The 22575-nt window shown below is 41.3% G+C and overlaps 1 protein-coding gene across 8 annotated transcripts in view; it reads left to right on the forward strand.

Annotated features, from left to right (window-relative positions):
- slc2a9l2 (solute carrier family 2 member 9, like 2) overlaps positions 1-22575 on the forward strand; it is a 368855-nt gene that overhangs the window by 17271 nt on the left and 329009 nt on the right. For all 8 annotated transcript variants that reach the window (XR_006312845.1, XR_006312847.1, XM_043698097.1 and 5 more), the window contains 2 exons: positions 3565-3656; positions 12851-12949. Coding sequence is in view for 6 of the 8 variants with exons in the window: in XM_043698089.1 (XP_043554024.1) it covers positions 3565-3656; positions 12851-12949 (191 nt within the window). In the remaining 2 variants the exon portion in view is untranslated. The remainder of the gene's footprint in view (positions 1-3564; positions 3657-12850; positions 12950-22575) is intronic.

A 22575-nucleotide genomic window follows, 5' to 3' on the forward strand; every position in this document is an offset into this window, starting at 1 on the left:
CCTGGCACCTTCCCTGACATCACAGGAATTGCAAAACCTGCACCTTCCCCCTCACCTCAGCATCTTCTCCCTCACCTCAGTCCAAGGCCCCAAAGGAGTCTTCCACACCCATCAAAGTTACACCTGCACATCCACCAATTCATTTATTGTATCTGTTGCTCCCGATGCAGTCTCCTTTACATTGGGGAGACTGGACACCTCCTTGCAGAGCACTTTAGGGAACATCTCCGGGACACCCGCACCAATCAAGCCCACTGCCCCGTGGCCGAACATTTCAACTCTCCCTCCCACTCTGCTGAGGACATGCAGCTCCTGGGCCTCCTCCATCGTCATTCCCTTAACACCCGACGCCTGAAGGAAGAACGCCTCATCTTCTGCCTTGGGACCCTCCAACCCCATGGCTTCAATGTGGACTTCACCAGTTTCATCATTTCCCCTCCCCCCACCTTAGCCCAGTTCCAATCTTCCAGCTCAGCACTGTCCTCATGACCTGTCCCCTCTGTCAATCTTTCTTCCCACATATCCGCTCCATTCTCCCCTCTGACCTATCACCTTCACCTCCACCTCCATCCACCTATTGCACTCTTAGCTACCTACCCCCATAGCCTCAGCCCCTCTCCCATTTATTTCTCCACCCTCGATGAAGGGCTTTTGCCCAAAATGTCGATTTTCCTGCTCCTCGGATGCTGCCTGACCTGCTGTGCTTTTCCAGCACCACTCTAATCTTGACTCTAATCTCCAGCATCAGCAGTACCCACTTTCACATAAAAGAGTCATATTGCCAACCAATTGGGGCCATTTTTGTCTTGTTGTCTAAGCGTTGTAAATGCTTGAAATTTTGTATTCTTGCATTTGTCCAGATGAATGCAAGACCAAAATCTTCAGCAATATGTCCCCTTTTTGGAATATTCCACTTATATTTACATCATGCCTTTCATATCCTTAAGATGTCTCAAAATCTTTTATAGCCATTTGGTATTTTTAAATTATCATTATTGTTGTTCTGAGTAAAGGTCACTTGACTGAAAACATTAACTCTGATAACTCCGTTAATGGCTGAGCCTTTCCAGCAATTTCTATCTTTCTCTGATTTGCAGCACCTGCAGTTCTTTCAGTTTTTTGTCATTATTGTGGATATGTGGTCAGATGGGTATTGTTTAGTGTTTGTTCACTTGTGGATTAGGAAGAACAAGAGTTTTCCTTTGAATTCTACATAAAAGCTTTTCCTGCCATAAACTCCCCAGCCCCATGTGCCCATTCACCCTGTGCCAGAGACTGCCCCCTAGTGGTGATCTTCTGCATAACTTCAATTGCGAGACAGTTGCTTTCACTCCTGGTTGTTAACATTCATCAAGATTGAATGCTGCTTCTCATGACTGGACATGTCCCTCACATTGCTCTAATCTCACGTGGGAAATTTCAAATTAAGCCCCACCACTTTCCAGGCCAGAATGAAATAGAAGTTGAGAGGACTTTTATTCCGCTGGCTTGGGCAAGGATTCCAGTCATACAATTCAAAAATGAACATGTGGAGTGATTCATTCTGTTATCTGGCACCTGTTAAATTACTTAGGACTGTTTCAACCAGAGTCGGTTTTGGTCTATTTCTGGCCATAATACTCTCCTCTCAGTAATGATTAGATTCCCTACAGTATGGAAACAGGCCCTTTTGCCCCAACAAGTCCACACCAACCCTCCAAAGAGTAACCCACACAGACCCATTCCCCTACCCTATATTTATCCCCAACTAATGCACCAATGGGCAATTTAGTTTGGCCAATTCACATCTTTCAATTGTGTGAGGAAACCCACACAGACACAGGGAGAACGTGCAAACTCCATGCAGACAGTTGCTTGAGGCAGTATTTGAACCCAGGTCCCTGGCACTATGAGGTAGCAGTGCTAACCATTGAGCCACCATGCCACTCGTGAAGAGTGTTTATGTGTCTAAATGTTCATTACAAAACACCTATTAGTATAGTGAGTGTGAGAAGTTTATGATTTATCTTTTCAAGCAGTTATTATCATCTAATACTGCTATAATTGTATTCTTGTGTGTAATAAACTTATTTATTACTTGTTCATCTATTGTTTATTAATATAATTTGGCAGTTAAAACTAAATGAACCTCATGTTGCAATACTATGACTCCTTGTCTGTAAGGTCAACGATTGAAACATTAACTGAGAAAGGTTTGACATTAGTGAAGAACCTGGATAGCTTGTTGTCATCGTCCTCTCCTCCTTCTCTTCTTATTTTACTTCCCTCTCTTCTTTTCACTATATGTTCCCTCACCACTGTTACACACAGGTTATACTAAAGACTTTCAGATCCTCCGGGAGCGTGGCTTCAGTAGTAGAGGGCTTGCTAGAAAAATGTCACCATCATTTGAGATGTCTCTCCTCAGTCATGATCAACAGAATTTAGTCATATCCCCAAAACTGTCTAAGGACTTTGTGATGACTGAAACCAATCCTGAGGCAACTGGGACACAGCCAAGTTGGCCATGTTTTGCTCATTCCTGAAGATGGTGAATTCCTCTGGATCATTAGACAAATTGTGTATCTATTGAATGTAGATGTCTTGACCAGTAAGCAAGGGGACTACTTCCCGTGCTGAGTTTCCATATCTTCCATGCTCAATAGGGAAAAGTAAATTAGGACAACCACTGGGAAGGCAGTCTTGTTCACCAAATAGCAATGATCTGCTGTGAAATTGAGCCTCTGTCACTCAAACATATTGAAGGAGCAGATCGTATGTCTGTAGATCCCATGTCAGAAGGATTGCTGCCTTCCATTTGCTCTCTATGTCCATCTCATCTGTCCTGTGGAGCAGCGTGTGACTTGGAGAAAGCACTGCTGCTGCTTGTATTTCTCCAGCTACTGCTGGTGTTCATGTTGCTGCCCTCTTCCTCTTTACCCAAAGTGAAGAATAGAACTGTAAAGGTTGTTCCCATGCTGCAATGACGGCTGACGGCAGGGAAACATCACTGAAGACAAATGATGTGAAGTGACTTTCAAAGATATTATCATGCAATGTTAGCAATCTCTAGGAAGGAGCGCTTACCTGGCCTTGGCAGTGGCCCTTCAGTTTCCCCGATGGAAGATTCTCCAGCTGGAGTTTTAAAGAAATTCTCCCCACTTTCCATTCACCTGGTTGATTGCATTAAGTTTCTGACAAATCAAGAAATAGCCCTTTAAGTCAGAATGCAGGATTAAAAAGATGGTTGTGTTTTTTTTTGAATAATTTAATTATCTTCCTGAAAATTCCATGGAGGGATTTTCCAAATGCATTCAAACACCCCTGGATGAAACCCGGAAGAAGCAGAATAAAGTTGAAATCTTGATCCAATGTGATTTTTACTCCTCATATGAATCTAAATCTGTCTTCCTTTGACTGCGAAAACTCCTCCTGTGCTTCTATTGTAAGCACAGAAAGGAAAAGATACGTGTATATGAAGAAGAACGTTGCTTGTAGAGAAGTGCATACATTTGTAGATGGTTTTTGTCAGTTCAATATCTGTTGTGTATTAATATTATATCATTTGTTTCCTTTTCTGTACAGAAAGGGCGCAATCCTGCACAATGCCAACCAGTGAGGGGGACACAAGTAATTGCACAGACATAATGGTGACAGATAATACGCAAGCTAAAAAAGTAAGTACGGGTTTTTTGCCTTTCTTTTCAGGTTTGAGGAACTTGCTGAGTACAGTTTGGGAGTACTAGACTAGAATTTTGTACTCAGGTTTCTGGAGTGAGATTTGAATTTCATCATCTTACTCAGGTGAGAGAACTACCAAATAAATCACAGCCAATATGGCAATGATGCCTAAAGTAATGACCTCCACTTTTGGACTTCTCAAAAGTAGAAACATTTTCTCAACATCTGCTGCATCAAATGCTTCCAAAAACAATGGTGACCATGAGAAGTATTGACTTTTTTGTAAAAATCCAACTGGTCCACTAATGTCCTTTCAAGGAATAAAATCTAGTGTCCTTTGTAAAGGCACTTTCAAGCAGGAGATGGGTGACAGTCTCAATCCTCAACACCCCCACCCCCATCCTGGGCAGTTGCTTCAAAGGCAGTGTGTGGTGATGCAGACCAACTGGGCACATATAACGGATCGCACAGGTGGGTTCCCTTCTCAAACATAAACATACATATAAAGATCTCAATCAGGTCAATCCCCCCTCTTTATAGAGAAAGATTTCACAGATTTTAGGCCTTATCTAATGAATATAATCTCTCCGGTATCATTTTAGGGAATCCAATGCATATCCTAGATCTTGGACAAGTTTTAAAGTAAACATTTTCCATTTAGGAAAATAGAAAGATAGAAAAGAGGAACAGAAGTAGGCCATTCAGCCCTTCAAGCCTGCACCGCCATCCAATAGGATCATGGCCGATCGTCCTACTCAGTGCCCTGTTCCTGCTTTCTCCTCATATTCTTTTAGCCCTAAACTATATCTAACTCCTTTTTTGAAAGTCTTCAGTCCTCACCCCAGAAGTGAATCCCAATAGAGGAAGTCACAAATTCACAATTTTTAAATTGTTAAAAAAACTTTTAGTTATCTAACCTTCTGCACCTTCAGATTCCTTTTTGTTTTCCTGCTCCATTTAGTTTCTATTCGAGCAATATGTGGGCTCCATATTGAACATAAAACATTACAGCGCTGTACAGGTCCTTCGGCCCTCGATGTTGCGCCGCCCTGTCATACTAATCTGAAACCCATCCCACCTACACTATTCCATGTACGTCCATATGCCTGTCCAATAACTACTTAAAAGAAACTACCTCTGACATCTGTCTTATACCTCTCTCCCCTCACTTTAAAATTATGTCCCCTTGTGTTTGCTGTCCCCATATTTGGAAAAAGGCTCTCCCTGTCCACTCTATCTAACCCTCTGATTATCTTGTATGTCTCTATTAAGTCACCTCTCAACCTTCTTCTCTCTAACAAGAACAGTCTCCAGGCCCTCAGCCTTTCCTCGTAAGACATTCGCTGCATACCAGGCAACATCCTAGTAAATCTCCTCTGCACCCTTTCCAAACCTTCCACATCTTTCTTATAGTGACCAGAACTGTACACAATACTCCAAGTGTGGCTGTACCAGAGCTTTGTACATCCGCAGCAAAACCTCCTGGTTCCGGAACTCAATCCCTCTATTAATAAAGGCCAAAATACTGTATACCTTCTTAACAATCCTGTCAACTTGGTTGGCAACTTTCAGGGATCTGTGTACATGGACACCGAGATCTCTCTGCTCATCTGCATTCCCAAGAATCTTATCATTAGCCTAGTACTTTGCATTCCGATTACTCCTTAAAAATATGTTGCTGGAAAAGCGCAGCAGGTCAGGCAGCATCAAAGGAGACGAAGAATCGACGTTTCGGGCATAAGCTCTTCTTCAGGAATGAGGAGGGTGTGCCAAGCAGGCTAAGATAAAAGGTAGGGAGGAGGGACTTGGGGGAGGGACGTTGGGAATGCGATAGGCGGAAGGAGGTTAAGGTGAGGGTGATAGGCCGGAGAGGGGGTGGAGGCGGAGAGGTTGGGAAGAAGATTGCAGGTCAAGAAGGCGGTGCTGAGTCTGAGGGCTGGGACTGAGAAAAGGTGGGGGGAGGGGAAATGAGGAAGCTGGAGAAATCCGCATTCATCCCCTGTGGCTGGAGGGTTCCTAGGCAGAAGATGAGTCGCTCTTCCTCCAGGCGTCATGTTGCCATGGTCTGGCGATGGAGGCGGCCAAGGACCTGCATGTCCTTGGCGGAGTGGGAGGGGGAGTTAAAGTGTTCAGCCACGGGGCGGTTGGATTGGTTGATGCAGGTGTCCCATTCCAATTACTCCGTCCAAAGTGTATCACCTCACACTTGTCCACATTAAACTCCATTTGCCACCTGTCAGCCCAGCTCTGCATCCTAACTATGTCTCTCTGCAACCTACTACATCCTTCGTCACTATCCACAACTTCCTTCCAAAATACAATACTTCACACAGAGATTCATTGACTAACAAAACACACATTTTCTGTACCTATTCATAGCATTGTGTTTTTCTTTCTCCTTCTTCTTCAGCATGAACTATGCCCCCAATTTTGCTATCTGCAAATTTTCTAGTTGTATTTTCTGATTCCCAAATTTAGTTTACTTATGTAAGTGCTGTATTACAGTGGAATCAGCACTAATCCCTGTGGAACACCAGTTCTGACCACCTTCCATCTAAAATGGCTACCTTGAACCACTATTCTCTGTTCCTGTTCATTCTACTCATTGTCTCCTAACACTGTGCTTTGATCTTCATTATGAAATGAACAGAATATTTCAGCGGTGGTTGATCAAGACTTTACAAAACTTTGATCATCCTGCATTCTAATCTTCTAGCTATGAAGGCTGGCAATCCTTTAACTTTGTAGTTATTTTCTGTACCTGCCCATAACATTTTGAGATACGTACATCAGGGCTTTCAAATCCAGTTAAATCTTCACTATTTCTAGTTTTTCATTATTTGCCCTTGAATTCTGTGCCTTGCGAGACAATTTCAAAAAACACTTAGACCCACAGCAATGTGGTTAAGTTTTGACATTATATGTGTAATAGACCAGGAAAGGATAGTAGATTTCCTCCTTTATTTAATTTCAAAATATGCTTTATTCATAAAACAATCTGTGTGTGTGTGTGTGTGTATATATATATATATATATATATACATAAACGCAAATGTAGTTTGGTTCTGTACAGCTGCATATCAACTAAATAAAGTGAAATATTGAACTTCAACTCTATTGAAAAAAAACCACAGACCTCGCAAATGCTTTCACTACTAATGGTTACATATACTTGAGACACTAGTCTAATAAGTGAACAAACCCCCATTTACCTTCAGCAGGAAGACCTCAGATAGTGGTCTTTTCCCTCTGCCCCCTGGCAGCAGCTGCCCCAAATTTTAATGTGTCCCTCAGCACATAGTCCTGGACCTTGGAATGTGCCAGTCTGCAACACTCAGTTAGGGTCAACTCCTTGTTTTGGAAGACCAACAGGTTTTGGGTAGACTAAAGAGCATCTTTCAACGAATTGGTGGTTCTCCACCGTTTGTTTCGGTGTGCATCCTGGGGAACAGACCGTAGAGCACAGAGTCTCACATCACAGAGCTGCTCAGGATGAACCTCAATAAAAACCACTATCACCTCTCCTCCGCAGAGAAATTTGCAAAGAAAACACCTTTTTGACCACAAGTCCACCGGGAAGTGGTCAGTACTTAGGATCCTCGAGACTCTGTTGGAAAAGGAGAGGGTAGAGCCTGTCACATGGTTTCCTGAGCAGACTGTCAAAGTTATTGGGCAGAACTCTCTAATGAGCTCCATGACATCATTGGCTGGTGGTGAGAAGGGAACCCACCTTTGCGATCCTTCATATATGCCCAGTTGGTCTGCATCACCACATGCTGCCTTCGAAGCAACTGCCCGGGATGGGGTTGGGGAGGGGGGCGTGGGTGAGGATTGAGACTGTCACCCATCTGCTGGAAAGTGCCTTTGCAAAGGACATTAGATTTTATTCCCTTAAGGACATGAGTGAACCAGTTTCGAGGTTTACAAAAAAGTCAATACTTCTCATGATCACCATTGCTGAAACTAGCCTTATAGTCTTGATTTTGTTTTATAAATTGAATTTAAATTTCATTAGCTGAACCCATGTCCCCAAAACATTAACCTCAGCCTCTTGAATACTAGTTGAGTAGCATCTTTATTACACCATCATCTGCCAATGTATTAATACTTAGATCTCCTTCTATAAAGGCAACTCCAGAGGCATGAGGGAGGAGCTGGGTAGAATTGACTGGGAAAGGATCCTAGCAGGAAAGATAGCGGAACAGCAATGGCAGGAGTATCTGGGAGTAATTCAGGAAACACAACAGCGATTCATCCTGAGGAAAAAGGAGCATGGTACAGGGTGATGAGGCAACCATGGCTGACTAGCGAAGTCACGGATAGCATAAAAGCAAAAGAGAAAGCATATAATGTGGTGAAGTGCAGTGGGAAGCCAGAGGATTGTGAAGACTACAAAGACCAGCAGAGGGCAACAAAAAAGAAAAAGAGGGAGAAGATTAAATATGAGGGTAAGCTGCCAGTAATATAAAGGAAGACTATAACAGTTTCTTTAGATATATAAAGGGGGAAAAGTGGATATTGGGCCACAGGAAAATGTCGCTGGAGAGATAGTAGTGGGGAACAAGGAAATGGCTGAGGAACTGAATAATTACTTCACATCAACCTTCAAAGTGGAAGATATAAATAATATCCTAAAAATTTGAGAGTGAGGGGGCAGAACTGAGTATGGTGGCTACCACTAAGAAGGAACTGCTAGAAAAACTGGCCTATTTAAAAAGAGAGTAAGGCAAAAGACAGAAAATTACAAACCGATTAGTCTAACCTAATTGTGGATAAGATCCTGGAATCCATTGTGAAGGATGAGATTTCTGAATACTTGGAAGTGAACAGCAAACAGAACAATGTCAGCCTGGTTTCATCAAGAGGAGGTCATGCCTGACAAATCTGATAGAATTCTTTGAGGAAGTAACAAGCAGGTTAGACCAAGGACAGCCAATGGATCTTATCTACCTGGTCTTCAAGAAGGTCTTTGACAAGGTGCCACACAGGGGTCTGCTGAATAAGATGAGAGCCCATGGTGTCAGAAACAAGGTGCTAGAATGGATTGAAGCCTAGGTGTCTGGCAGAAAGAGTGGGGATTAAAGGGTTCTTCTCACCATTTGCTGGTGGCAAGTGGTGTTCCGCAAGGCTTCATGTTGGGAGCACAACTTTTTGCTTTATACATTGACATTCTAGATGAAGGAACAGAGAATGTTCTGGCTAAGTTCACAGATGATACAAAAATAGTTAGAGGGTCGGGTAGCATTGAGGAGGCAGGGAGGCTTCAAAAGGATTTGGACAGGTTAGGAGAGTGCGAAAAGAAGTGGCAGATGGAGTACAACATGGGAAAGTGTGAGGTCATGCACTTTAGTAGGAAGCATACAGGCATGGACCATTTTTCTAAATGGGAGAAAATTTAGTCTGAAGTGCAAAGAGACTTGAATTCTAGTCCAGAATTCTTGCAAGGTAAACTTGCAAGTTGAGTCAATCGTTAGGAAGGCATTTATTTTGAGAGGATTTGAATACAAAAGTAGGGATGTACTTTTGAGGCTCTATAAGGTGTCTTATGGTCACAGGGGCAGCACGGTAGTTCAGTGGTAGCACAGCTGCCAGGGATCCAGGTTTGATTCCAACTTTGGCATCTGTTTGTGTGGAGTTTGCACATTCTCCCCGTGTCTCCGTGGGTTTCCTCTGGGTGCTCCGGTTTCCTCCCACAATCCCAGGAAGTGCAGTTTAGGTGAATTGGCCATGCTAAATTGCCCATAGTGTTCAGGGATGTGTAGGTTTGGTGCATTAGTCAAGGTATAGGATAGAGGAAAAGGGTCTGGGTGGGTTACTCTTCAGAGGGTCAGTGTGGACTAGTTGAGCTGAAGGTCCTGTTTCCACAGTGTAGAGATTCTGATTCTTTTAATTTTATGCTTTAATTTATATGTTCTAAAATATTGCTGCTGTTGTGTTATAATTAAAACTTGGGTCTGTAACTCCCAATCCTTAATTGACACCAAATGTGGTTCATAGTTGAAACTCCAAGATCCACATGAGACAAATTCTGCCAATTCATGCACTTTCCATTTCATCCCTACTATTTTCTACAGCTCAGCTGATTTTCCTAAGTGGGTAAATAATTGTTTTCAATTTCATGGGCTTTGACTTTAGTCAACCCTCTCTTCTGAAACACCTTATCAAATGCTTTCTGAAAGGCCATATAGATAATTAGTCACAGACGTTGCCCTATCCCCTACTTCAGCTACCTCTTCAAAACTTGAATCAGTTTTAACAGGCATAAAACCTGATAAAATCACCCTTTACAATCTGAATTTATTTTTCTTATTCATCTATCTGTAGAATACTTTATTTTGATATTCCTTAATTAATTCACCTTGAAACACTCATCTGCTTTCCGAATTCTTCCTTTTTTAACTTTTCTAACTCTTTGAACTCCCCATTATCATCCTTTTCTTTTATTGTACATTACCTGGAGTTTCTGTCTAATTGTATACTTTTTTTTGTTGCAATTTACCCAATATCAATATATTTAGTACAAAGGATCACCCAAATTTAAAGTACAAATTGCATTCAATGTAACTGAGTTTCTGCAATATTTTTGCAAGTTTCTTTTTCTAAATAGCATGTTTGAATTAATTACAGTTCTACAAGGAATTCTGCTAACTGAAAATTGTTAACATTTGAATTTATTTTATGCATCCTAATACTCAGGAACTGACTATTGTATCCAAATCTAACTGGAAAATAATTTTTTTTTGTCATTTTCAGTCAGTTAAAATCAGGTGATGTCATGGCAAATGCTCACTTTTGTGACAAACCCACTTTCAGTTGTTAATTAAACTTTCCTGCTTAGCACTCTTAAATATATCTAGGAATAATTTTAAATTGACGTTTTGTACAATAATTTATTTTTAATGTGCTAGTGATTCAAGGAAGATCTTACATATGATGATCTGCAAGCGGATTTGAGCGCAACGGGAACTGAATCACTGTTTACAAAACAGAAACTCTATTTCTATGTCTTTTGTGTATATCATTATCATAGTCTTTAATTTTTGCTTCTCACTTCATTTATCTGTTGGTGTTCCATTACTAGGTAGCTTGTCTTTAAGTGGAATATATTCGTCCTGACCATTATTGGTCATCTCTTGAACATTTTGCACTGCGATTCTATCATTTTTGTCTGTGAAAATTATTTTTTTGCTTATCATCCCTTGCTGCAGTCTCATTTCCCCACAGGTAGCTTTTACCAATGTGTTACATTGATCTTTGCTTTGCTTGTGTCTTTCATCATGATTATGATAACTTATTCCATTATGATTGCCTATGCTCATGGGGAATCATTAATAATGCCTGATACTTGTTTCTCTTATCATCTATGGTTCATTTCCGAATGCTAGTTGCTGGAAATGCTATGGTGAGTGCAACTAGGCATCTAGTACCTCAATGAATGATTGATTGCACCATTATCATTAACCACTAAGATTTAGAAATTGTGAATGAAGCAGAGCAAGTGTAGAAAAGGAGGGTAACAGATAAAGAGAGATAAACTGAGGAAAAGAGATGTTGGGCTAGGGCAGTGAGAAGATCACTACTGCTACGTTCAAATACAAGAGGAACCTCGATTATCCTAACGAGATGGGAGGGCACTATTACGTTCGGATAATTGATTATTTGGTTAATCGATTTTAAATGCCTTTCCTCTGGGGCTCAGGGTTTTTAAAGTCTGCACCACGTTCAGGAAGCAAGGCAGCTTCACAGCGTGTGAGACCCTGCCCCCAGAACCCTTTCCAACACCGTCCCCGCCACAACCCCATCCAACCTGCCCNCACCACCCCTGCACACCATCCCCATCTAACACTGCCCCCCACCTGCCCTTGCCCCCCAACCCTGTCCAACATCGCGCCCCCGTCCACCCCCGCCCCCTTTCTGGGGCAGCTGGAATGGACACCAACAACAAGATGGCTGCCGCTGCTGCCTTTGTGGGGTAAATCTCCAAATAGCGTGCGCGCACACACACATACAACTTTTTAGTGCGACTTTTTGACAGGTTACACGTTTGCCCTGTACGGGATAATGTTGGAGAGATTATCTTGGGAAGGGGGGGGGGTTTAGGGTACACGCTTGTGTAGAACTCCAGGGGGAAAGTGTTGGGACAGAGAGAGGGCGGGAGGTCAGTCATTTGGAGATGGTGCCTGTTAATCTCTGTAAACAAAAGACACGTCTTTGATATAATGTTTCTATTGGGATCTTGAGATCTCTTTGCATAATCTGATTTTCGGATAATTGGTATTTGGATAATTGAGGTTCCTTTAATTAGGTCAGAAATGACTCATTAATGGTGCCAGTCTTTGCCAGAGAATGGATCTGCCCACCAATTGTGACAGTCAAAGGCAGGCTTTGATTGGTTTACTGTCTCCTTGTAGAGGTGTGACATCAGAGGCAGACTCACTATGCAGACAGAACAAAGCTGTAAATTAAAAGTTATTCCTCTCAACTGAGCCAAAGTCCTTACTGACAAAAGTCGTCCTACAGAAATAAATGATTCCTTGCACAGAACCTGATGGTGAATACACCCACCAGCTTGTATTCACAGACCTGGGCTTTCAAAATTGCCTGTCCTCGGATGCTGCCTGAATTGCTGTGCTCTTCCAGCACCACTGATCCAGAATCTGGTTTCCAGCATCTGCAGTCGTTGTTTTTACCTTTCTGATTCTCCCTGCCCATTAACAAACTTCTCATGGTATCTAAATGGTTAATTGGAGAAAAAGGGTGGCCTGACTCCACTGCCACTAGTCCACACTTTGAGAACCACAGTGCATCCTAAAGGTGGTGGAACACTCCTTTGAAAATCATGCTCTCGGGGTGACCTTGAAAATCCCAACATAACTTTGGCTTGTGTTTCACCTTCACCATTTCATTCTCCTCTGGCTTGGCTGCTTTATTCTATTATTAACTTATCTGACATAGGTCATGCAAACTTGACAGCTATTGGTGGTTATAACATGTAGATAATATTGAATCACAGATTCCAGATAAGTAATATTTATTGGAGTATGATTCGCCAGTATGTATTTCCATTTAGTGAATAAATATTTAATATTAACTAATGCATAAATATAATTACTTTTAAAGCTATTTGGGAATTTCAAAACAATGCTGAAACATGGAAAATGCTTTAACAGGATATTTTTTTTTTCCCCAGGTATTGACATGCCATCTTGTAGTTGCTTCACTGGTTGGAGCTTTTGGCTCAGCATTTTTGTATGGCTATAACCTGTCAGTAGTAAATGCACCAACAGTGGTAAGTGCAACAAAAACATAGAAAATGGCCAAGAATCACTTTATTGTACCCTTTTTTTTTGTGCATTCTCACCTTCCTTCCCATCATCACAGCTGGTAGTTTTCAGTCAACCAAATCCAAAGGTCTGGCATTCTCTCCCTAAAATGTCTCACTCTCAACATCATTCCCCATCTAAAAAACTGTCTTTCTGACCTAACCTTTACATCTGTATGCTTCCCCCCCGCCAACATCTCATTGTTTTGTTCATTTGTTTATTTCTTTCCTTTATTACTTTGTGAATCTCCTGGGGATATTTAGTATATTCTTTAATCCAAGTTGTTTTCTGTTTTAATACTGAGTATAAATATAAAACTAATGTCTGATTATTGGAATGTAGGTGAATGATTTGGTTTTAATATGGAGTAATATGCTAATATATCAGTGACATTACTGTTTCTGTGGATCTTATATCATATTATTTGCTTACATTGTAGTCGATTCAAAATTAATTTGGAGCAATTACTATATTTTGAATCTTTGGTGCAATATATTGATTGTGTGATATATCAGTTCAGAGAATAAATATTCTCCATACATGAATAAATGGACAGAGTGTGCATTATGCTGGATACATTTAACAGCAAATAACTGTAGTCTTATGAATATAAAGAATATTGTTATGCTAAGTGGTATTATAGAATCATAGGATACTGTAGTGCAGATTGAAGCTGTTTTGACCCACTGTGACAGCGTCATCTCTTTTAAACAGTAATTTGGCTAATTTCACTTCCTTGGTCTTCCCCTTTTAACCTTGCAAATTTCTTTATTCAAAAATTTTCCTTTTTTTGAAGGCTGCTATCAAATCTGTAACTACCTTCATACTGGCACCACTTTCCAAATTCTACAAATGTGCACTTTAAGAAAATTTTGAAATGTTTTCATGCAGCGAGTGGTTAAGGTCTGGAATGCAATGCCTGAGAGTGTGATGGAGACATTCAAAAGGTGATGAGAATGTTAGTTGAAAAGAATGAATAGTGAGGGTTATGGGGAGAAGGTGTGGGAATATCACTAGGTACATTGTTCATGATGGGCTGAATGGCTTCCTTCTGTATTGAAACCATTTTACTATGTTACGCCTATTTCTTACCTTCAAACTGAGCCCTCTATTTATTGACCCTTCAGCCCTTAGAAACCCTCTTCTAATTCACTCTGACTAAATCTTTCACTTTTTTTTCCTTCTTATTACTTCTTCTAGTTTTCTGTGCTCAAAGGAAAACAGCTCTAACTTCTCCAGTCTGTCCACATAACTATTCCCTTACCTCCAGAACCATTTGGTAATTCCACATATTATCCAAAATTTTCATGTAAATCCTAAAGTGTGGTACCCATAGTTAATCCCACTGTTAGATTATTTGTCTTGCAAGTTATAATATGCCACCTTGTTCTTTGGTTGCAGCCTCAGAAATGTTATATTACTGTTTATATTAGTGATGATGTGTATAAAAGTCAAATGTTTGAATTGGAGAAGCTGACAGTTATGGTTGCTGGAAAGTTGCCCCTGTACAGCAAGTAGGTGAAAATCCTGAGTTAGTATCCTTTGACTGATGAAGGCAGTTACATTAATATTTGCCAAGAGATGTTCCACGTAATGTATGTTTACCTCTGGTGTTCAAATTTTCATTTTTGTTGTGCTAAATTAATGCATGTTGCACGTCAAATTTTCTGTACTATTGCTGAGATGTTGTCAGGGCCCAAAGCCTTTGCAATATCTTCCACTTTTAACCATTTCATGATAACATGTGGAGTGAATCAATTGGCTTAAGACTGGCATTTGTGATACTGTGGCCTTCAGGAGGCGACTGCAATAGATCATCCCATCAATATGTCAAGCTAAAGATGGATGTTTTATCTTTGTTTTTGTACCTTTTTGTGTTATGAATATTTGGGGACCCTCCTCATCCTCCTGTTAGTTGTTTTAACTGTCTACCATCATTCATGACTGGATGTACCAGGCTGCAGAACTTCAACCTGATCTGTGGGTTACGGAATCGCTTAACTCAGTCTCTGTCCAAATATAGTTGTGGTCTGACTAATATGTGACTCCTGTCTAGCAATAAAGTGGCAGGTTCTTCCTTTGCTCAAAAAGGGATTGGTCACAAATAGCATCTAGCAAGTGATACCCATTTTCATTCCCACAACAAATGCAACTATACATTACTATATGGACCTATAACTGAAGAGCAATGAATGTACTAAACAACACAATGATGGAGCATTGCAGCTCCAGTACTGAGGTGGAGCTTTTTTTTTGATTCAGTAATGGAATGTGGGTGTTGCTGGTTAGGCCAGAGGTTAGAATTCATCCCTATTTGCCCATGAGGAGATGGTAGTGAGCCTATAAAAAAATGCATCTTGATCTCTTGCGCTTCATGGTGATGGGAAATTGGAATGCAGCGGGGGGGGGGGGGGGGGGGGAGGGGAGGCAATGGATCACATTCCTTTGGCTCTGGATCCAAGGCTTATGCCCTGGATCAAAACTCCCTCTGCTCAGCTGCTAAGAAGTGGTCTGGGGTTTAAATTAGGGCCATATTTTCTGATAATCCAGTTCCAGATTCTCTCAATGGCTGTCTTGAATTTTTACCTTATCGAAACCTTAAAACTTCGTCAGTCCATTGTTAACAATTTTAAAAAGTACCTCAGAATTAACTTGTTTAAAGCTCCATTTATAATGAAAGGCATCATTAAAAGATTGTTATTCAGCTCTGGCCCACATGGGAAGCAATTTGGACTATCTTATTAGCCTTTAATATTAAAAAATAATTAGAAATGGAAACTACCAATTAAAAAAAAGTATTGCTTGCATCCTTATGTGGAAACTAAATTGAATAATATGCTCAATATCATTTTTTTAATTGGGAAAGTGTTCTAAAGACAGAAAGCTTATGTTTTAGTAAATTTAAAGGAATGTCAGCCTTCCAAACAAAATCAAATTAAGAAATATTGAATGTAATAAGGCTGCTGAAAAGTAGACAGGCAGGATTGCACTATAGTACATCTGGGTCTTTGTATGTTTCAAAAAATGTAACCTAAGAACTATGTAAGGAACATAGTACTGCAAGAATTAATAGACATTTATTACAGCTCTGGACACCTACATATTTAATACAAATACTGCTATGTCTGGGGTAATACTGAACAAACTGCAGCAAGCTTCCCTCAGCATATCATGCTCCAGTAAGATGAAGCTTGAGACTTTTACATCAGTAGGTCACTTGCTATGATACAGTGATAATTATGAGCATGTCTCTTTCAAAGAATACTGCATGCTCGCTGTGAGACATTGTACAACAAGACCTAAAAGGAGATTTAATACTGTTTAAAACTAACCTTTGTGACTGTAGACAATCAGGGTGATTGGTGCAAGTCAACATTCAACATACCATGAGTTCTGATGATTGCAACGGATTTGCCAGAAAAATTTTAAGGGGACCCAGATTGAGCTCCATTGCACCGCAGGTTTCAATATGTTGGGAAGTAAATCTTATGTGGGTCTACTCCTGATGAGTTCAGGTTGAGCTTGCACAGTTGTTAGGCCACAGGGTGAATCAAGGGCATTCTTAGTCCTGGAGGTGTTTAGAGTGGGCCGCTTATGGTGACAATCTGTGTACGTACTCCAATCTGATGCCTTTTTGAAACTTGCCATTTCAGTTGATGCTCTCCTTTAAATACACCCCACTTAACAATGTGTCATGGGGCACCAGATTAGATTCCCAACAGTGTGCAAACAGGTCCTTCAGCCCAACAAGTCCTCACCGACCCCCTGAAGGGTAACCCACCCAGCCCCATTTCCCTCTGACTAATGCACCTAACACAATGGGCAATTCACACGGCCTGTAAATCTTTAGACTGTGGGAGGAAACCAGAGCACCTGGAGGAAACCCACGCAGACACAGAGAATGTGCAAACTCCACACAGATAGTTGCCCGAGGCTGGAATCGAAGCTGGGTCTCTGGTGCAGTGAGGCAGCAGTGCTAACCACTGAGCCACCGCTGCTTCAGCTAGATCATTTTGTGCAGGAGTTGTTAATTTTATCTTGCTTAGTTTTAGATCCTTTTCTTATGTATCAGAAATGTTCAGCCTTGAACCTACCCAGTCTGTTGTTCCTTGTGGATGTGATGGGCACAATATTTAACACAATTTCCTAAGTTTATTTAGACTTGTGGGTTTTTTTTTTAACCTTGCATTATTTAAAGGCATCACCTTTGAACTAGCAGGTGAGATGCTTTTTGACTCCTTACTTGCTGCAGTAGAGTTAGAGGCAGCACTGGATTATTGGGGTTGTGGTCAGAGACACTGTAAATGAGTAGACAGTTGATCTCAAACCTGGTGTTAATGTTGTTGTTGTTGTCTTGCGCTGCACTATCATGGGGGGGATAGTGCAGAGGAACAAGGAATTGCCTCTTAGAGTGGGGGAAGACTCTCAGCATGATGGCACAGGTCCTACTTGCTCCTTTCGCCAGGAGCAGCATCTGCCCCTGGCTACACTTCACCAAGGAGGGTGGTAACCGAGCTGTGCCATCTGTCACCACAGAAGATTAGATTAGATTAGATTAGATTAGATTAGATTAGATTACTTACAATGTGGAAACAGGCCCTTCGGCCCAACAAGTCCACACCGCCCCGCCGAAGCGCAAACCACCCATACCTCTAAACTAACACTACGGGCAATTTAGCATGGCCAATTTACCTGACCTGCACATCTTTGTGACTTTGGGAGGAAACCGGAGTACCCGGAGAAAACCCAAGCAGACACGGGGAGAACGTGCAAACTCCACACAGTCAGTCGCCTGAGGCGGGAATTGAACCCGGGTCTCTGGCGCTGTGAGTCAGCAGTGCTAACCACTGTGCCACCGTGCCGCCCTGAACAGTGACGATGGGCTGCCAGTGGCTGTCAAGGTGATCGTCAACCCCAATGTCTCTTCCAGTAGATCTGAAGCAGTAAACACCTAACTTCTCCATGCAGCTTGTCAGTGGCTATCAGTTCTGACAGCTTCTGCCAATGCACAAGGTGGTGCAGTTTGCAGGGCCATCAGCATTTTTCTATACATTACCCCACTGAAGTCTTCACTTCAGTCCATTCCTCAGCAGCAGAACTTGTCTATGAATGTATGTTCCTCACCATCTACCACCCACCAACCCACCCAGTGAGCTGATCTAAAAGCTTTCAAGTCCCATTTACTTGTGGCCAGTAACTGAGCTGGTGATTGCAAGAGGCAAATCAAGTGATAGTGCTTGTCCCTCAGAGGTGTGTTCTTCCAAGAATCTTAGAATCATACAATACAGAAGAATCTCATTGAGTCTGTACTGACAAAACTATACTGGTCCCACTTGCCTGCACTAGGCCCATAGCCTTGAATGTTATGACATTTCTTCATGTGCTTATTGGGTACCTTTTTTATTTAAAGGTTGAGAGGTTTCCTGTCCAACTATCTTCCCAGACAGTGCATTCCAGACTCCCGACCTCTTCTCGGTGAAAATGTTACTCCTTAAGTCCCCTCTAAACATCCTGCCTTTCACTCTAAAATTATGTTCTCTTGTTATTGACCCTTCCGCTCATGGAACAGTTGCCTTTCTTTTCACCCTGTCCAGACCCTTCATAACCTTATGCACTCCTTTCAGGTCCTCCCTCAACCTTCTCTGCTCTAAATAAAGAAATCTGAGACTCTGCAGCCTCTCAGCTAAGATTCTGTATCCCAGGCAACGTCCTGGTGAACTTCCTCAGCATCCACTCCAGTGCAATCACATCCTTCCTATAGTGTGGTGGTAACCATATTAGTTGTCCTCTGGCACCTCCCTGTGACCAGAGATGAGCTTGAAAATTTGTACAACTCATCCAGAATTGGGTATTTGTCCACTTTTTAAAAATTTGCCTAAACCTACAACACCTCTTCACTTCTGTATATCAGTCTGTTCAGAACTGATTCTGTACTTGTGTCCTATTTCTTCTGAGTAAAGTTGTGGGGTACTCGTTTAACACTCGAACAATGTCCTCCAGCTTCATGCACAGATTTGCTGCTTGGTCCCTAATAGGTTTGACTCTTTCACTGGTTATTCTCTTCCACTTGATTATATTTTGGAACTCTTCCCAATCTTACCTGCCAGTGTTATTTCATACCCCCTCTTTGCTCTCCTAATTGCTTTCTTACATTCCCCCACCCCTCACACTTCCAACGCTCCTTTGGGTTTTCATCCTCATGGTTCCTGAAGGACCCAAGGCCAGGCAGCAGATTTAAACCTTGTAACAGCCATGCCAATAATCCTAAGCACCATCTGTTCCAAAGAAGTGAGGATGTACATCCAAATCACCTGCAGGTTTCTGCCTCCTTTTATGTGTCATCTAGTTCTGTAAGAGAAAGTGTGTGTGTCTGTGTCTGTGTCCTTTGGTTTGATCTATCTGTCATAGCTGAGGAGCCTGATGTTGGTGGAATCTGCAAGATGTGACTGTGAGGTTTGCAATATTGAGAGTGTGTGTGTGTTGGGGGGGGGGGGGGTGGGGGGGTGACAGTGGTGAACTGGAATATTTGATTTGTTAGGCCTGAGTCCTGTTGGCTGGAGATGTTTGGATGAGTGCATTTAAGGATGGTGTTGCCTTGGGATTTAAGTTGTAGGATATAACATTTGAAGATGCATGCACTCTGTGACCATTGGTACAGATCTCTTAAAACTCTTCCAACACTGTATCCTCATAGCTGTCTGTTCTCATTGTCCTTACCATGTGTTTGGATGACATGTGGCCTCCTCTCCCCAATCTACAATGATAAATTATCTCCCTTGCCTTTCTCTATCTCTTGCACTAAAGCTTCCTATGCTATATTGGGGAACCCAGAGGCTTTTACTCTCGCCTGCTAATCCACTACTCAATGTTTTTTCCTGCTCCGAATCTAATTTCTCGCTAGTTGAATGAACTGTTGCATGTTGGATAAGAGGCATAGCTTGGTCTAAAGTAGAGACTAGCTTTAAGTAGAGACTAGCCTTGGATGTACCCAGAGCTGCTGCTGAGTGTGAAGCAATGTATTTCACACTGGTCCCCACACCACCAACATGGAAGTAAGCAGGCATTTGCATCACTTTGGGCGTGAGGTAACCATAAGCCCCTCACCTAGAACAGGCCTTACCCGATTAAAGTCACTGGTTTACAGGTGTTAATTGAATTATAAAATGCTTCTCACCCTGCAATCCCTTTTTTTTTGGAGCTAATATATTGTTGCTTTTGTGAAGAAGAAGTACTTTAAGGAATTAAAAATAGAATTGAAAATTAGAGCCAGAAATGCATGGTCTTCTATGGAAGATTGCCGCCTGATAGGTTGGAACTTTGAATAATATTGAGGTCATTTTATAGTTTAAAAAATGCAGCTATAAGAGAATAAAGGGACATTTATAAAAGATATATCACAATATGTTATTGTGGCATTGATTAATATCCCTGAGCAAAACTCCATATACCATCACTGCTGGGCAAAGAGCCACAATGTCTATTACAACCTAGATCTCTCTGGGGAGCAGAAAATCCTGACAAACAAGATGTTGCAGCTTTTGAAGACACAGTTTGAATCCCATATTAATATAATTTATGAAGAGTAGTAGATGAACATTAATAGCTTACCCATCTCCTTGAGCTCTAATCAGTATGTGACCATAGTAATACGTCCAGCAGAATCCTGAGAGTTTGATCAACTGGATGGTCTAATCTGTGATTAGGATTTCCTTAGACATAAGGGATCCTGCCATGAAAGCCCATTCTCTGAGAGAGAAGAAACATTCTCTCAGGAGAGCTATTGACATTTCTAGAAACTGAGGTTGTCCATCATGAGCTAGATAATACGGAAACATTCCAGGCCAAATAACAGCAATATATTGGGGGAGAAAAAGTAAGAAATGTTTGCAGAAAAGCCAGCAGAAAGATCAAGGTCAGAGGATACGATATATTTCTAATAGAAAGCAATACTATAATCACAAAGAACTTAAGCACTTGCATGTGAATGCATAACTAGAAGGAAGTAAAAAAAAAACCTACAATGATGGCTACTGGAAAGATACCACTCAATTTCAATGAATCGCTCTGTACCAAATTTATCCACCCTCTGTGAATGAGGGTGTAGGGCATATTTAAAATTTTCTCTCTCGGGGCACTACTGAGCAAGTTTCAGAAAAATCACATTTGTCTGCAATTTAAAGACCAATTTCAGTAAGCTAAATTCTAAAAGAATAATTGATAAAATTGACCATTAAGAAGTGCTAGCTATAGTGCCCAATAAAAATTGTATTTTTTTGTCTTTTTCATTTAAGAAGCAGAGGGAAAGTCAAGGCTCAAGTCTTGATCACCAGGAAGGAGGGTTTGGAGCAGGACCCCGTTTCAGAGTTTGGTTTAATGAATGTTGACTTTGGTTCACCTCCTGGTTTGGCACATTTTGAACTGGCCTCAGTGGAATTTGCAAAACATTGGGTTCAGAATCAAGTTGCCTTTGAACATTAGGTTTTCTATTCTCACATCCTGCTTTGTGGATCAGTTTGTGTGAGGAGAGGAGAAAGATAAGGGTGGGTGTGTGTCCGGTACAGTCTCATTCCCCCTCAACTATGCATTCACCCACTCACTCCTACCCATTCTCATTCACCCACTTACTCAATCCCACCACTCACACAACAAGGCATGCAACAAGCAATGATGAGCATCAGTTGGGAATTCATTGCTGCCTGATGAGAATCTCATGATGATGCCTGAGAAAATTATAAAACATGCAATGAGATAATCTCAAATCCAAGATAGGCCTCACTGAACATATCTCAATATTATGCCATACATCCTACCATAGCCCATGTCACTCGGGCCCTTAGAGGATTCTGCCCTACGTGTCAAGCTGTTTCTCTTCTCTCTGTTTTATTCTTATGTGAATTTGTGGGTTTCAAAAAGGTTTAAGTTGTATGGTTGTGAATTTCTTTCTTTTCTCTGCTTTTGTTAAAGTTAAATTTGACACAACAAACAGTTATTTTACAGTTACTGATGAAACATGGTGTGAATTGTTTTTGTCCTATATAATGGTCAGGCAGAACAACTGATTGGTTTGCTGGTCTTGTCGTGATTTTAAACACTCATACATTTTACGATGGCTTGTTGTATGGGGTGGTATGATTATTGTTGCACATTTCTCAGTTAATTTGCGATATATTGAAAAGATACCAAATAATGCTCACTACTCTGGGCATAATTGGAAAAGTCATGCTTCTTATAGGCAATGGAGAAATAGTTAACAAAATATCAAGAGTAAATATCACAATTTGATTGAAAAGATTTGTAACACCAATGGAATTTAGCATTTGAGCAGTCTGGCAGTTCAGATAACTCATGGTTCACTGGAAAGTAAACCTATGTGCTATGACACTTTGTAAGAACGGATTTGGTGGAGGGTGTATAGGAGAGGTAAGAAGGTAAGTGCTGACATTGGGTTCACTCTGGGCTGCTGCATCTACCCAGAACAGACTCTTATCACTCAACAACTGCCCTTTAACCTCCTGCTCACTCACTAACACATACTTGCTCATGACATTCAGACTCACACAAAGCTTCATTCTTGCCCTTGCACACATTCACA

The sequence above is a fragment of the Chiloscyllium plagiosum genome, chromosome 1 (assembly GCF_004010195.1).
Source record: "Chiloscyllium plagiosum isolate BGI_BamShark_2017 chromosome 1, ASM401019v2, whole genome shotgun sequence".
Lineage (NCBI taxonomy): Eukaryota > Metazoa > Chordata > Chondrichthyes > Orectolobiformes > Hemiscylliidae > Chiloscyllium > Chiloscyllium plagiosum.